General features: G+C 42.4%; 1 protein-coding gene across 4 annotated transcripts; it reads right to left on the bottom strand.

The window, feature by feature from the left end:
• Positions 1 to 988: 988 nt before the first annotated feature.
• SLC35A5 (solute carrier family 35 member A5) lies at positions 989 to 12,289 on the bottom strand. Of its 4 annotated transcripts, none has more exons than XM_075436611.1 (7): positions 12,204 to 12,289; positions 10,675 to 10,827; positions 9,764 to 9,862; positions 8,147 to 8,280; positions 4,917 to 4,984; positions 2,787 to 3,582; positions 989 to 1,601 (listed from the first exon to the last, which is right to left on the bottom strand). In XM_075436611.1, the coding sequence occupies exons 2-7, from the start codon at positions 10,802 to 10,804 to the stop codon at positions 1,533 to 1,535; spliced, it is 1,296 nt and encodes a 431-aa protein (XP_075292726.1). In that variant the 5' UTR covers positions 10,805 to 10,827; positions 12,204 to 12,289; the 3' UTR covers positions 989 to 1,532. The 4 variants fall into 4 exon arrangements, with proteins under 4 accessions (XP_075292726.1, XP_075292736.1, XP_075292717.1 ...); XM_075436621.1 differs by having other exon boundaries at positions 12,127 to 12,206; XM_075436602.1 differs by lacking the exon at positions 12,204 to 12,289 and adding an exon at positions 11,930 to 12,018.
• Between the last annotated feature and the right edge of the window lie 35 nt (positions 12,290 to 12,324).

Genomic DNA, 12,324 nt, shown 5'->3' with positions numbered 1-12,324 from the left:
TTACTATACACTGTGGTATGAGGCTTTGACACTGAACTCATTGCTTATCTTCTTAAAAATTCTTTTGACAGTATTTTTCAACTATGAGAGATGCATTTCTGAAGGGAGGAAATGATAACCAACATCTTTTCTACTCTTCTGAGACAAGAAGCTTTAGGAACATACCAAGAATCTCTTATCTGCATCCCTAATCCCTTCCCCCTTCTAAAATTCTCTGAATTATTTGGAACCTATTTTTCATCTCACTCAAAATACAATCCAGCAGCCAATAGTGATTCTGAGATCACTATGCCCAGCACTCTGCAGAATGATTTCTCTCTCTACAAAATGAATGCAAGACCTTATCAGTCTGACAAGGTGGAGCAACACCAAATGATATTACCACTTGCACTCTCTTGCTCCATGCTCCAGGTGTCAAAGGGCATCACTGTAGCTGCATAATATTTGTTTCCAGATAGTGGCTGACTGCAAACTAAGCCTCTACACATGGCCTGTCTAAATGCAAAAAAGACCCTATGATGCATTCACACTGTATAACACACTTTTGTTTTATTCAAGCTCTTTCAAAGTTAGGCCACGTAAGTTGCATGTAAAATTTACTATCTGCTACAAAGGCATTCCAGATTTCCACTTCTCCAGACACTGGAAGACAGGTACACAAGTCTCACACTGAAAACGTGAGGAGAACTAGTGGCTGAAGTCAATGAAATCTATTCAGCTCTCAGTCACATCAGAGAAAATCAGAAAGAACTCCACAGGAGTCAGTACAGAGTTACACTGATGTAAAAACAGGAATGAAGACAGAATTAGACCATTCAAACTCAAATCACACTCTAGAGATCTGCCTGGTTGAAGGATTAACATATCCTTAACCCAAATTATTTAATTTATTACACATTCTCAAGTGAAAGTTTGATGAGGTTGGTTCAGAGGGACTCTTACTTAGGTAGGCATATGTCAATCTGAATTGCCAAAATACAACAGAACAGTCAATCAGATCATTATTTATGAGGTTATTAGTAACATCGTAAGTCCCGAAAGGACAACTTACTGGAGCATTTGTACATTGGAAGATGCAACAAAAATATTAATCAACACTCATATCACTTCTGCAAGCTGGCAAACAGTTTTATCTCTGCTTTGCTAACGAAAGAACTCATATAGGAAGTGGCAGTGACTTAGGACAGTCAACCAAAGCGGAGACAGACTTCTGGTTAGAGTCCGGAACTGCCTTCCACAATGCAGCACGTCACCCAGACCACTGAGTCCAGGGTCCAAGCCTCTTCTTGTTGCATCAGTTAGAAATTTTGATTCTTTCAGCAGATTTTGAATTCCTGATTTACATGGATAGGAAGAAGGAATACAACTCTCCATATAGATGGCTTGAATGTTTTCCTTATCCGCCTCTGCAACTCAGGCCCAAAATAGTTTCAGTTGCTCTGCAAGTGGGGAAAAATGACCATTCTCTACGTCAATAAAACACTAACATTCTCTCATTATGAGTAATAGCACTCCTCTGAGCCAGCCTCATACTAGAGGGAATCTTCATCTGTATCGATGTCACTGCTTGGTTTGTTCAATCTCTCAAATTCTTCTCCATCCTACAGGAACCAGAAGCAGAAGAGAACAATGTGAGCAAAAGTTCTCTTGTTATTAATATGCTCCTCCCCCCCCAAAAAAAGAGAGAAGAGAATAGTAAAGTCTATTTTGAAGGCATCACTTCTACAAAATCAAGACTCTGTAATTGGAACACTCTTACCAGTGTGCTCTAACCTTGTTCTAAGATACACACTCTCATAAAAAACATCCTCTGTATCTTTAACACTTTTTAGTGACTCCCTAAAACAGCTTGTAGCCCATTCCTTCATCAGGCATCCTGCTCAAAAACAAATGGCACTATTTGTTTTTAGCACAGCTGCTCAATTCTAAGTGCTAAAATAGATAATGCCTGGCATACCAAAAAATATATGACTTTGTGTTATTTACTGCTTGTTAAACAAAAACCTAAAAAGGCACCATGTGGAATTTCTGGAAAACATCTCTTCTGAGTTTAATGTTTCTTAGCATTAAATGGAGACCGCACTCTCTGCTGGTTGCGACGTGTATTACAGAACACATCTGTACAGGCAGACTAAAAGTACACAGACAGTAACCCTTCCCCTTCAGACTGACTGCTCGGCTCAACTGAATGACATATCTAAGGGCAAGCCCTCCCTGTCATGTTCTAGTTAACCAGATTACTATTCAGATTAGGACAAAAAACACTAAAGGGCCTGGAGGGAATGTTTCATAACAAAAAGTGTTAAAACTCTGGATTCAAATATTACCTTTTTGTCTTCAGGTATTTTTGACTGTTACGGTAGAAAGAATCTTAACATGAAATATATTAACTTCATGATGAGGGCTCAGCTACGCAGATTTATCAGTTCTACTTAAGTACAATTATTTCCCAGGCATCAATTCCAATCTCTGGACTCCCAGGGCCAGTAAAATATTTTGGTTATAAGGGTTTCAAAAGAGGATTTGTAGGTATCTACAGTTGCTCCAGGACTGTCTATAGTCACAGCAGGTAAGCAATACTTACCTAGGCTTCAAGAATTGAGAAAGTGAAACAGGCAAAGAAACACCCAATCAATTTAAAAGATTTTAAGAAATACTGAAGAGTTTTGGTCTTTGAATTGAGTGACGAGTCCAGTCACATGTGAAATGTATCTTCTAAACATTCCATAGTACAAATGGAGGTGAAACAAGAGAAACCAAAGGAGACAAGTACTGAAAAGCCTTACCCCACTTGACCTCTCCCACGCATCTCCTTTGACAAGTTTGCCTCTTTCCCGCAGAGTGGCATATTCCAGGCCTCTTGGTTTACTGGCATTATAGATGAATATGGAGAGAAGCACTACAGGAGCTTCCAAAAAGAACTCTAGAGAAGGCCTGAAGTCAAAGATGACGAAAGACACGGCGGTGATGATGACAGTGGTGATCTGAGCAGTCATAACATGGAACATATTGTCTCGGAATTTCAAGATGAAGGCTACAGACAGCCCCAGGAAAGCTGTGACAAATATCAGGGCCACCGAGAAGCTGTTGTGCCCATAAAAGAAGCCACAATTTCTTATCTGCCTGCGGTCCTTAGCCTGCAGACCCAGCATAAGCCCATTGAACAGCACCCCAAAGGCATAGAGTTTGCTGTTCTGCATGAAGATGCTTTCAGCAAGCTGATCCCCATCTTTCAAGATCTTTTCATTGTAGATGTTAGCCAGGGCAGAAATGAAACACTGCACTAGAATAAGCAGATGGCCCAGGCTGAGGCGGAGAGGTTTCAGTGCTCCTGCCATGGTACTGGTGACATTCCACTGGAAGCTGGGAAGGAAACTTGGCGCTACGCAGTTGCCCTTTTCCAAGCATGCTTCCTCAGGTCCGGCATAGAGAAGGCAGTGGTTAGATGGACTAAAAAACATACTATGATGGAATCCATGTGCAGCCAAGCTTTGCTGATGGCCTCCAGTTCCTAAAGTCAGGGCAACGATGGACAGGAATAAAATCACCAGAGATGCCCATTGTACCCAAGAGAGTTTTCGCCTAGGAGCAGACAAAAAAACCCACCAACTTTAGAAACACAGTGGCACAAATTAAATGGCAGGAGAACATGCTCTATAAAACACATAAAAGACATCACTTAACAGATAAGGAGACAGAGACAGGCGCAAAGAAAAATCTTGGCTTTTCAGAATTGGCAGTAAAATGCTAAATCGCAGCATGCTTTTCTATGGCAAGGGGGACCCAGCTTGGCAATCACAGAAATACAAAATGGAGTATTCTGCAGAGATTATTTAAGGAAAGCCTTTCAAAATAATGTTAGTTCTAGATACTGACTGCCTGACAACTTAAAAACAACTGTTGTCTCCATGAGAACACAGGTCTGACGGGTAAAAAGAAATTACAGACATTCAAGTAATTCCCTTCTTTCTTTCATAAACTTTCACTACATTTCATTTTCCCCCATGATTTTGTGCCCTTTTCTAGCATTTTATGATGGTAAATCACACAAATCTATGAATGTAATCGATAAGACTGTTAGAACTATTTATACTATTTTTTCACTCAAGCAAAACCTGTTTATCTTGGGGAAAATCAGAAATTTTGAAGATTAAGTAAACTGTGACATCACAAGAGACATTGAACTAAACAACTGAGAAAAAGCATTTCAAGTCAGACTATCAGACGCTCTTTTGGTATATTAACACCTGTAGAAAAGGCATCTTTGCTCCATGTTCAACCCAAGTGACTTTTTGAGTAGAGTGTGATGTTAGTATCCATTTCCCTGTCAGTCTCTTCTGAATCTAAATCACACCATAAAAGGACAAATCAGGCAAAGTGGAACACATATGACAGAGAGTCTTGCTTTTGTCACGTGAATAATGAAGAAGAGACATGTAATTACTTTTTAACATACTATGCAGTTGACCAGAAACACATCAGGGCTGGCACAATATTACCAAAGATACCTCTATCTTTCACTCGTACATATGTCATCCCCTCTTGTCAGATCACATTTACATTCAATGAAGAGTCACAACAGACTGAAAAGAAGTACTGCTAATCATGAAATATGAGACTTAAGGTACAACTGAAAGTACCTAAACCTTAATTCTGACCATCCAAGAACTATATAATCATGATTTCAATTATTTTCTATTACAGTTGACCAAATGTGTAGAGATGAGTAAGGACTCCTAATAAGCTACTATTTCCTATACCTTCAGATGTAGAAAACAAAACCATCTCTCCAAGTTGGTACAGCGACAAGAAAACAGAATTACTGTTCCCATCAGACGAAGAGAAAGAATGTAGCTTAACCTCCTCATCAAAGCTAGGGAGATATAAATTTCATTTCTTTTGCAAATACTACTTACTTTAGCACTATCCTGAACAGAAGAGCTGTTGTTATAATGACAAAATTTGAGAATAGTACAGCCATTGCCTAGAAAGAGAAGAAGAACAAAGTTATACTCCAGACATAGTGTGGACATCTAAAGCCCACCAACTTCAAGTGTTCACCCCTCTGCAAGGCGCCAAGTGAAAAGCATCATCCTGGTACTGTACTGTCTTCCTTAACCAAGTGGTAGAATAACACATCCCTAAAATGACAATCCAGTCCCATTTCAAAATCTCAAGCAACGAACAGAGCCTAAGGTCCACCGTTGTGGAGAAAGCTGTACTGAAACAAAGATGTGAGGAAACCAATCCAGCAGAAAACTTACTTAACGAAAATGAAAACGGTTTTGTTTTCTGTCAGATCAGTTCCCAAGACAGGCTGACCAGTCAGCTGCAAAAACAGCTGTGTCAGCACAAAGAAGGAAGTTGCTCCGAAAAGAATAAGTGAAGGTGAGGCTGCTTCTGGCTGCAGTGCCAACTTACAGAGTTTCTGAAATCCCAGACTTGGACAAGGCACTTGCAGAAAATAAACTTCTTGCATGTCAAGTGCATTTGCTGTATCAATTATCAAAGGTAAGGAGGTGCTTGGCTTGAATTTTCAAGACTGCACATTCACCTATTTTAAAGTACAGCTGAAGACAACTCTAAAGCTCCTGTCTAATTTGAGAATAGCTATATAATAATGATGGTGCCCGAATCCATGCCCATAATCCCAAGCTGCAAACTCCTTGTGGCAAGGACTGTCTTTTTGACTGCTGTATTAGACACTCTATACTGGCACACTGGACTGAGAAGAGGCTCTTTTAGGCACAGCATTTACCACTAAAGATCAGAATTTACCAACGTCAGTGGGGAAAAAAGGCTCTTTTGGGGGGGTAAGGATGTTTCCCAAATTGTGTTTTACTCAGGACTGCCCTGTGTAGTCAGTACAAAAATCTAAGCATCTGAACTCTGTCCTCCCAATTCAGCCTTACGAGTGTGATCACTTTTTTAGACAAATTTACAGAAAAACATACATGGATTCAGAAGTGCAAAAGACAGACTTTATCTTGAACTTTCTCATCTCCATTTCCACATTCCCAATTCTGCAATAGCAGAGCCTTTGTCATTTACCACAGGAAAAGCACAGGTCCTTTTCCCATTACCTTAGTTCCACTCTATTCCAACATACTATCTGCTGAATAATACATCTAATGAAACAGCACAACACAGGGTCTCAAGTAAGCTGAAGACTGACACATGAGACATCTGCCTAAGAAACCACAACTTAGTTTTCCACTTTGCAAGATTACAACTCAACAAATATTTATGTTAGGTGAGCACTGTGGAAGGAGGAAAACACTAAATAAACAAGTGAATCTGGAACTACCAGAAACCACTCTGGAAAAAAAAGACACTAGATGCAAAATGTGGAAGTGTTCCACCTATACTTTGGTTTTGCTTCACATCCAACATCTCTGTTAACATAATATGACCAAACTCTATAGCAGGATAGTTACAAGGAATCATTTTTGAGTTGCTTTGTTCTCTGAGGACTCAAGGAACCTCTGTTCTAGATGAGAAAGAATACGAAAAAAGATTACCAAAGATTACCATGCCACTAACCTACATGTCAAAAACAGAGTTTCTAAAAAATAAGTCTTATCACTAGGAAATGTTAGCCACTAAAGAGTATCCACAGTTATAGATGAAGATTCAATCAAATAAATCTTACCAAAGCAACTCTGTACTTCAAGCAACTGCTCACCCAGCTACTACTTAGTCCCAAACCTACTCAGTTTTCAAAGTCACATGAAACTAAGTTCAGTCAGGTATGGCTGCCTTCTTTCAAGCATCTTGCCTCCACCTCTTCACTTTCACAGTCTTGTACACTGTCAAGGTAATCGACCTTACAGGTATTTAGTTGCCTCTTAATACTTGTTTACCATGATAATGTTACAGATTCAGCTAACCCTCATAAAATATATCCAGTTAAGAGGTATAAGACACTAACAGTTCTAAAAAAGAGGAATCTTACTGCATATGTCTGAGGGGAGAGAGACAAGGGGTGTGTGGAGGTGTGTGTAAAATATAAAAGCTGTGCATTTTACAAAAGATAACCTTAACTGAGCCAAATCAAATTGCTTGAAAAAGCAATAGTTTTCGCGTAATCTTCTAAACATCACACTTTGCTATTGAAAAATTATAGCTGAGTTTTGTTCATAAATTTAAAAAAAAAAGCACAGAACCAAAAAAAACCCCAACAAGCACCAAAAAAACGCCACACATCAAACCACAGAACCTAACACCTGTGCATGTCATTTTAAGACATCTGACTCTTGAATTTAATTAGATTTTTCCAGCCAGGTCCTATTCTAGATTCTGGTGTGTCCCTGGCAGAAATGTACACCTAGTGTACATTTTAAAGATAAATTTGGAAAAGAAGGAAATTAAAGATAAATTTGGGAAGAGAAGGAACAGTAATATTTATAATTATTTTTCATGTCAAGCAGGGGTAGCCACAGTATTTTATAGCAAGCATTAACCATCTGTTTCCATCTAACTTCAAACACAGATTCTGAACCAAAAAGTATCCTAGCATGAAAACAAAAGCAAGCACAAAACCTGTACTATTTCCTGAGCATATGTAGACTCATCCAAAGGGCTGGATGAAAGCTAGAAGAAAGTACCAATAAAATTTTGTGCTAAACATATGCAAAAACTAAAAGTCAAACAGTTTTCTTCCTCCCCTCCTCAGTTCCTATTACACTTACTTCCTTTGTGGGATTACGTTTACTCTCTTTTCTGTGGAGTCAGTGAGGAAAGAAAACAAGTCATCATGTGAAGTCACATTAATAAACTGGTAAAAGCCACACAGAAAACTGCGGCTCAAATACTAGCAAGATGAGAAAATGCATTGAAAGAGAAATACAGAGTTGAAGACACCAAAGGAGGGAAAGCATTGAAAACCTGCCTAGTACCTAAACAATTCAGCCTATTTCTACATCACTTTGCATGGAGAAAACACACAGAGACTCCCCTCTGCTGAGGGCTGTACAAACAGTGACCAGTGGGCAAGATAATGGGAAGATCTGGCTGGTCAGGTAACAGTCTATTCTTTTACCTGCAAATCTTGCCTTGCCAGTGTTACAACTGTAGATAGTCTAAGAGCAATGTTGTCTACCACTAAGACATTGGAGGATGCTTTATTCAGTGTATGTATACTTACTGGCTGGAGGTAGGACAGTACGTAGAAGACAATCAAGTTATCCAAAAAGTAAAGAAAGGCAGGAATTGACCATTTCATGGAACTACAAAAAATCTTCCAGGAAAAACATTCAAAGGGATGATCCAAACAACCCTCTGAAAGGAAAAGAAATCAGTAACAAAGATATCTTTCTTATTATCAAAAGCCCATTCCTTTATAACAGAATAGGTACCACTGTTCTGTTTTCAGAACACCATTGGACCCTCTGGCAATATAGAGGACAGATCCAGGGCAGAACACACAGCTAGAGCAGCAATCTTGTGCCGACAGGCATTCACCTCCTTGCTTCAGCAGAGGAAACATCAAGGAATCTGTTAGCCCTTCAGAGTATTTGTCCACTGGTAGCAAAATTTCAATCATCAACCGTTCTTTGAGGGACAAAAAGCATCCGAGACTCCCCACACAAAAGCAACATCATTACTGGGTATAATTTTTTGATGATTTTCAATCAAATCTAGAACTGAAGCAATGTCACAGACAGTGGATCTGTTCATATAGCACTCAAAGGGCAGTCAGTAATGTCAGAAATACAAAATAAAGCAGGACTCAGTATGTGTAGCACACGGCACACGATCTGAGTAAAAAGAGAACACAACAGAAGAAAGAAATGACAAGGCACAAAGAATGATATTTACGTAGGTATTCAGGACACACACTTTCGGAGGAAGACTGTGATAAACATTTGACTACTCTAGAGTTGGTGACAGAAGTACAGCAGACACTGACTGAATATATTTACTGTCTTTGGTATGGCTGTACTAAATGGTGGAGGTAAAAATTTCATCAGCTTGCCAGAGCCATGACTGTTACATGGAGAAGTGGACAAGTCCAGCAGTTCAATTTAACATGAGTCTCCAGTGCCTGACACCCGCTTCCAATTGAAACGTCTGTTCTCCACCATTTTTAAATGCTATGAAGTCAACCCCTCATCCTTTTTACACCAGGACAGAAAAGCTAAGAAAGAAAAAAAACAATAGCCTGCAATGAAAGAAAAGTAGCTAGTGATGCCTGACACTGCTTTTTCTGAACAGTGGTCCCAAGATTTGTCTTCACAACACAGCCACCTTGAATTATAACATTGATATGTTGCTTCTGACTCAAATGCCACTACACACACACAAAGCCTCTTCCGTGGAAGGTGGTGGTGCTTTTAAACAAAAGCAGTCAGCACAACAAAACATAAAGGCCAGTCCTTGAGTTAATGCAATTTATAAGCTTCTGTTCAGTCATGACTTCACAGTGAGGTGACTCCTAGCATGACATTGTGTTAAAATTCTGAAAATGTTAGATTCTGTCTTCACTGCACTTCCTAATTCAACTTACCTGTCCCCATTTCAGCCACCACATACACAACTCAAGAACATGCGGATTTACAGCATGAAGCAGAGCTATAAAAGTAAAGTTTAGTTACAATTCTGCATGGAAGAGACAATTCCAGTGAACTCGCAGGACCTACTTCTTACTACTACATGTGAATCTATCACTTAAAAAAAAAAAGGGAAACAAAAAAGGAAATTTGAAGTACAGCAAATCCTAGAATGTCAACACATTTTAGTTATTCGAAACAGAGGTACTTACCTTTTTTCTTAACCCATACTGCCAATACCAGACACAGGACCAGTTTTACTACTTCAGAACATATGTTTACTGTTGTAGGAAGGTAATCATATTTGTTATCTGTAGGATTCAGCAAATCATAGAGAGTATACAATCAGATTCTGTCTCCTGCATTCATGATTAGAGCAAGAAACTATTTTAACCCCTCCAGACAGAATTTTAGCCACTTTCCATAAATGCAAACGGCTATGTCAACACTTTAATTACAAATATTCCAATTTTTATGATCCACATCTTCCTGAACAGACTCCTTTCTGGGTTTAAATCTTTCCTCATTTGGTAACAGTTTAGAGCAGAACTTTTTGGAAGAACTCAAAATCACCACTGTTTTAGAAAAATTTTAAAAGGTGAATGTTTTCCCCAAACAGCAATATGTTATTTTTTTCCCCTCACAAAAAATGGCTTCCAGGATGAAAAAAACTTCTTCCAGAATTGTATGTTTATTTGCATATTTTGCTAATACTTGGCAAAATGAGAAGCAGTAATACTAGCCAATTATAGCACGCCCACCATGATACCACTTTTCTCTTTAGTCTGTTGCAAGACAAGTATTTCAGTCAAGACATGTACTATCAATAGCGCTTATGTAACAATTTAGTCTTTAAAAATCAGCTATAAAAATAATTCACTGCCTTATCTTTTCAGGGTGAATCTCCACATGGATCACGCACCTTGCAACCCAGGTTATCACTTTGTTAGACCAGTAACTATTGCGAGATTATCGAGTACAGAAATACATGTCACTATTTACATAATAGAATGCTTATGCTAACAACCCTGCAAGCGGAGAATTACGCTTTCAGGCATCCATTTTACCCCAAACATCAACTCTTTCTTATTTGAGGTACATTATGTTTATTGCCCGATAGCACCTTCATTGGCAGAATACTTCATCAGGAGGATTCGACTTGAGCCCAGTGCAATAAACACTCCTCCAAGCAGAAAGGTATAGATGGTTGTCTTGGAGCAAAACACAAATCGACTACAGCACTTGGTCTTCATTTTGCTGTCTTGGCGTCAATGCCCTTTGGATGACAAAATGAAAATACGCTATAAATGGGACTTCCAGAAACTGGTTAAACAAGCTGATATGTGTGTGTTTTACTGCTTTGTGTTATTTTAGACAAAAGCGCTTACATCACAAGCCATGAGCTCACTCTACAGTTATATTTTTTAATTGAAAAAAAAAAGAGAGAAGGGTACGCTATGAGGGCAAGCAAAGGGGGATAAACACTGCACACACAGTGACTCAGAAGGTGGCACAAAGAGGCCACTCTGTCAGAAGAGCACATCTATGGAATACTGATTAGCTAAAAGGATGAAATAAACCACATGCGTATTTTTCTTTAATATTTTTAAAAGCGTTCCTAATTCCAGCAAGGAAAAGTTTTACAGCTGCGGAGCAAGAGCAACATCGCAGAGACGACTTGGCGCACACCGAGCACCAGCTAGTGCCCCGGGGGAAGAACGCGGCGGCAGAGCCCGAGCCCTACCCGTGTGCTCCGCCTCCGCCGCTGCCATCATCTGGCCTGCCCGTTAACGGGCCCCCAGGTCTGACACACCGGCTAGCAGACGGCCAGCACCGGCCCCTGTGCCGGGGGAGAAGGCGGGGCCCCCGCGGGCCGGCTGCGGGCGGGATGCCCGTTACCGGCCGCGACAGCCGTCACCGGCCGCGGTGGCTCGCGCCGTTCCAACTCAGCGCGAGCGCCCCGAAGGAGCCCGGGGCGGCAGGGAGAGCGCCTCCAATCCAGGCCAGGCCCCGGGGAGACCCGTGGCGAACACCCACCTGGCGGCGGTGGCGAGAGCGCTCTCGCCCCCGGCCTCGCCGACCGCCGCCTGCCACGTCGCTGCCTCAGGTCGACGCGCGGCTACAGCTAGGAGCGGGGCGGCGGCGGCGCGGGGTCAGCCGGGCTCCGAGACGGCGGCAGCCGGCGCTCAGACGCCGTGGCCAAGCACACCGGGTAGACGGGCTCCCGGGAAGCCGCGACACCTCGGTCCCCCTCAGCCCCGCTGCACGCCCACAGGCTCCCCGGCCTCCCGCCGGGAGCGCAGCGCAGCGCGGCCCGGCCCGGCCCAGCCCAGCCCCTCCAGCGGCCCGCACGAAGCTTCCCGCCCCGCTGGCCTCACCTGGCGGGGCGGGGGCGCGCGCCCCCTAGCTGCCCTCCCCGCGCCACCGCCCTCCGCGGCCGCGCGCGCACCCTCATTCTGTTTGACAATCGGCCCCGCCCCTCCTGGTCGCCCCGGCCACGTGACCGCGGGGAACCGGCCTCCACCCCAGTTCTCGCCCGCCCTCGCCCCCTCATCCACGTGAGCCTCCCCCGCACCTTCCCACGGACGGCTGGGCGCGCATGCACGCGAAGAGTCATCGCCTTCCCACCCCGCCCCTCTCCTCCCTCCGCACCTCCCCGCCTTGGGCGCGCAGCGGCCGAGGGGCGGGGCAGCTGCGGTGCAGGCGGGCCGCTTGGCCGCCGCTGGCCCGGGCCCGCTCCCGCGCAAGCGCATTGCCACCGGGCTGGGCGCAA

The sequence above is a fragment of the Opisthocomus hoazin genome, chromosome 1 (genome assembly GCF_030867145.1).
Source record: "Opisthocomus hoazin isolate bOpiHoa1 chromosome 1, bOpiHoa1.hap1, whole genome shotgun sequence".
Classification (NCBI taxonomy): Eukaryota; Metazoa; Chordata; class Aves; order Opisthocomiformes; family Opisthocomidae; genus Opisthocomus; species Opisthocomus hoazin.
Note: the sequence above shows the minus strand (reverse complement) of the source record. Positions and strands in the feature narration are given on the sequence as shown.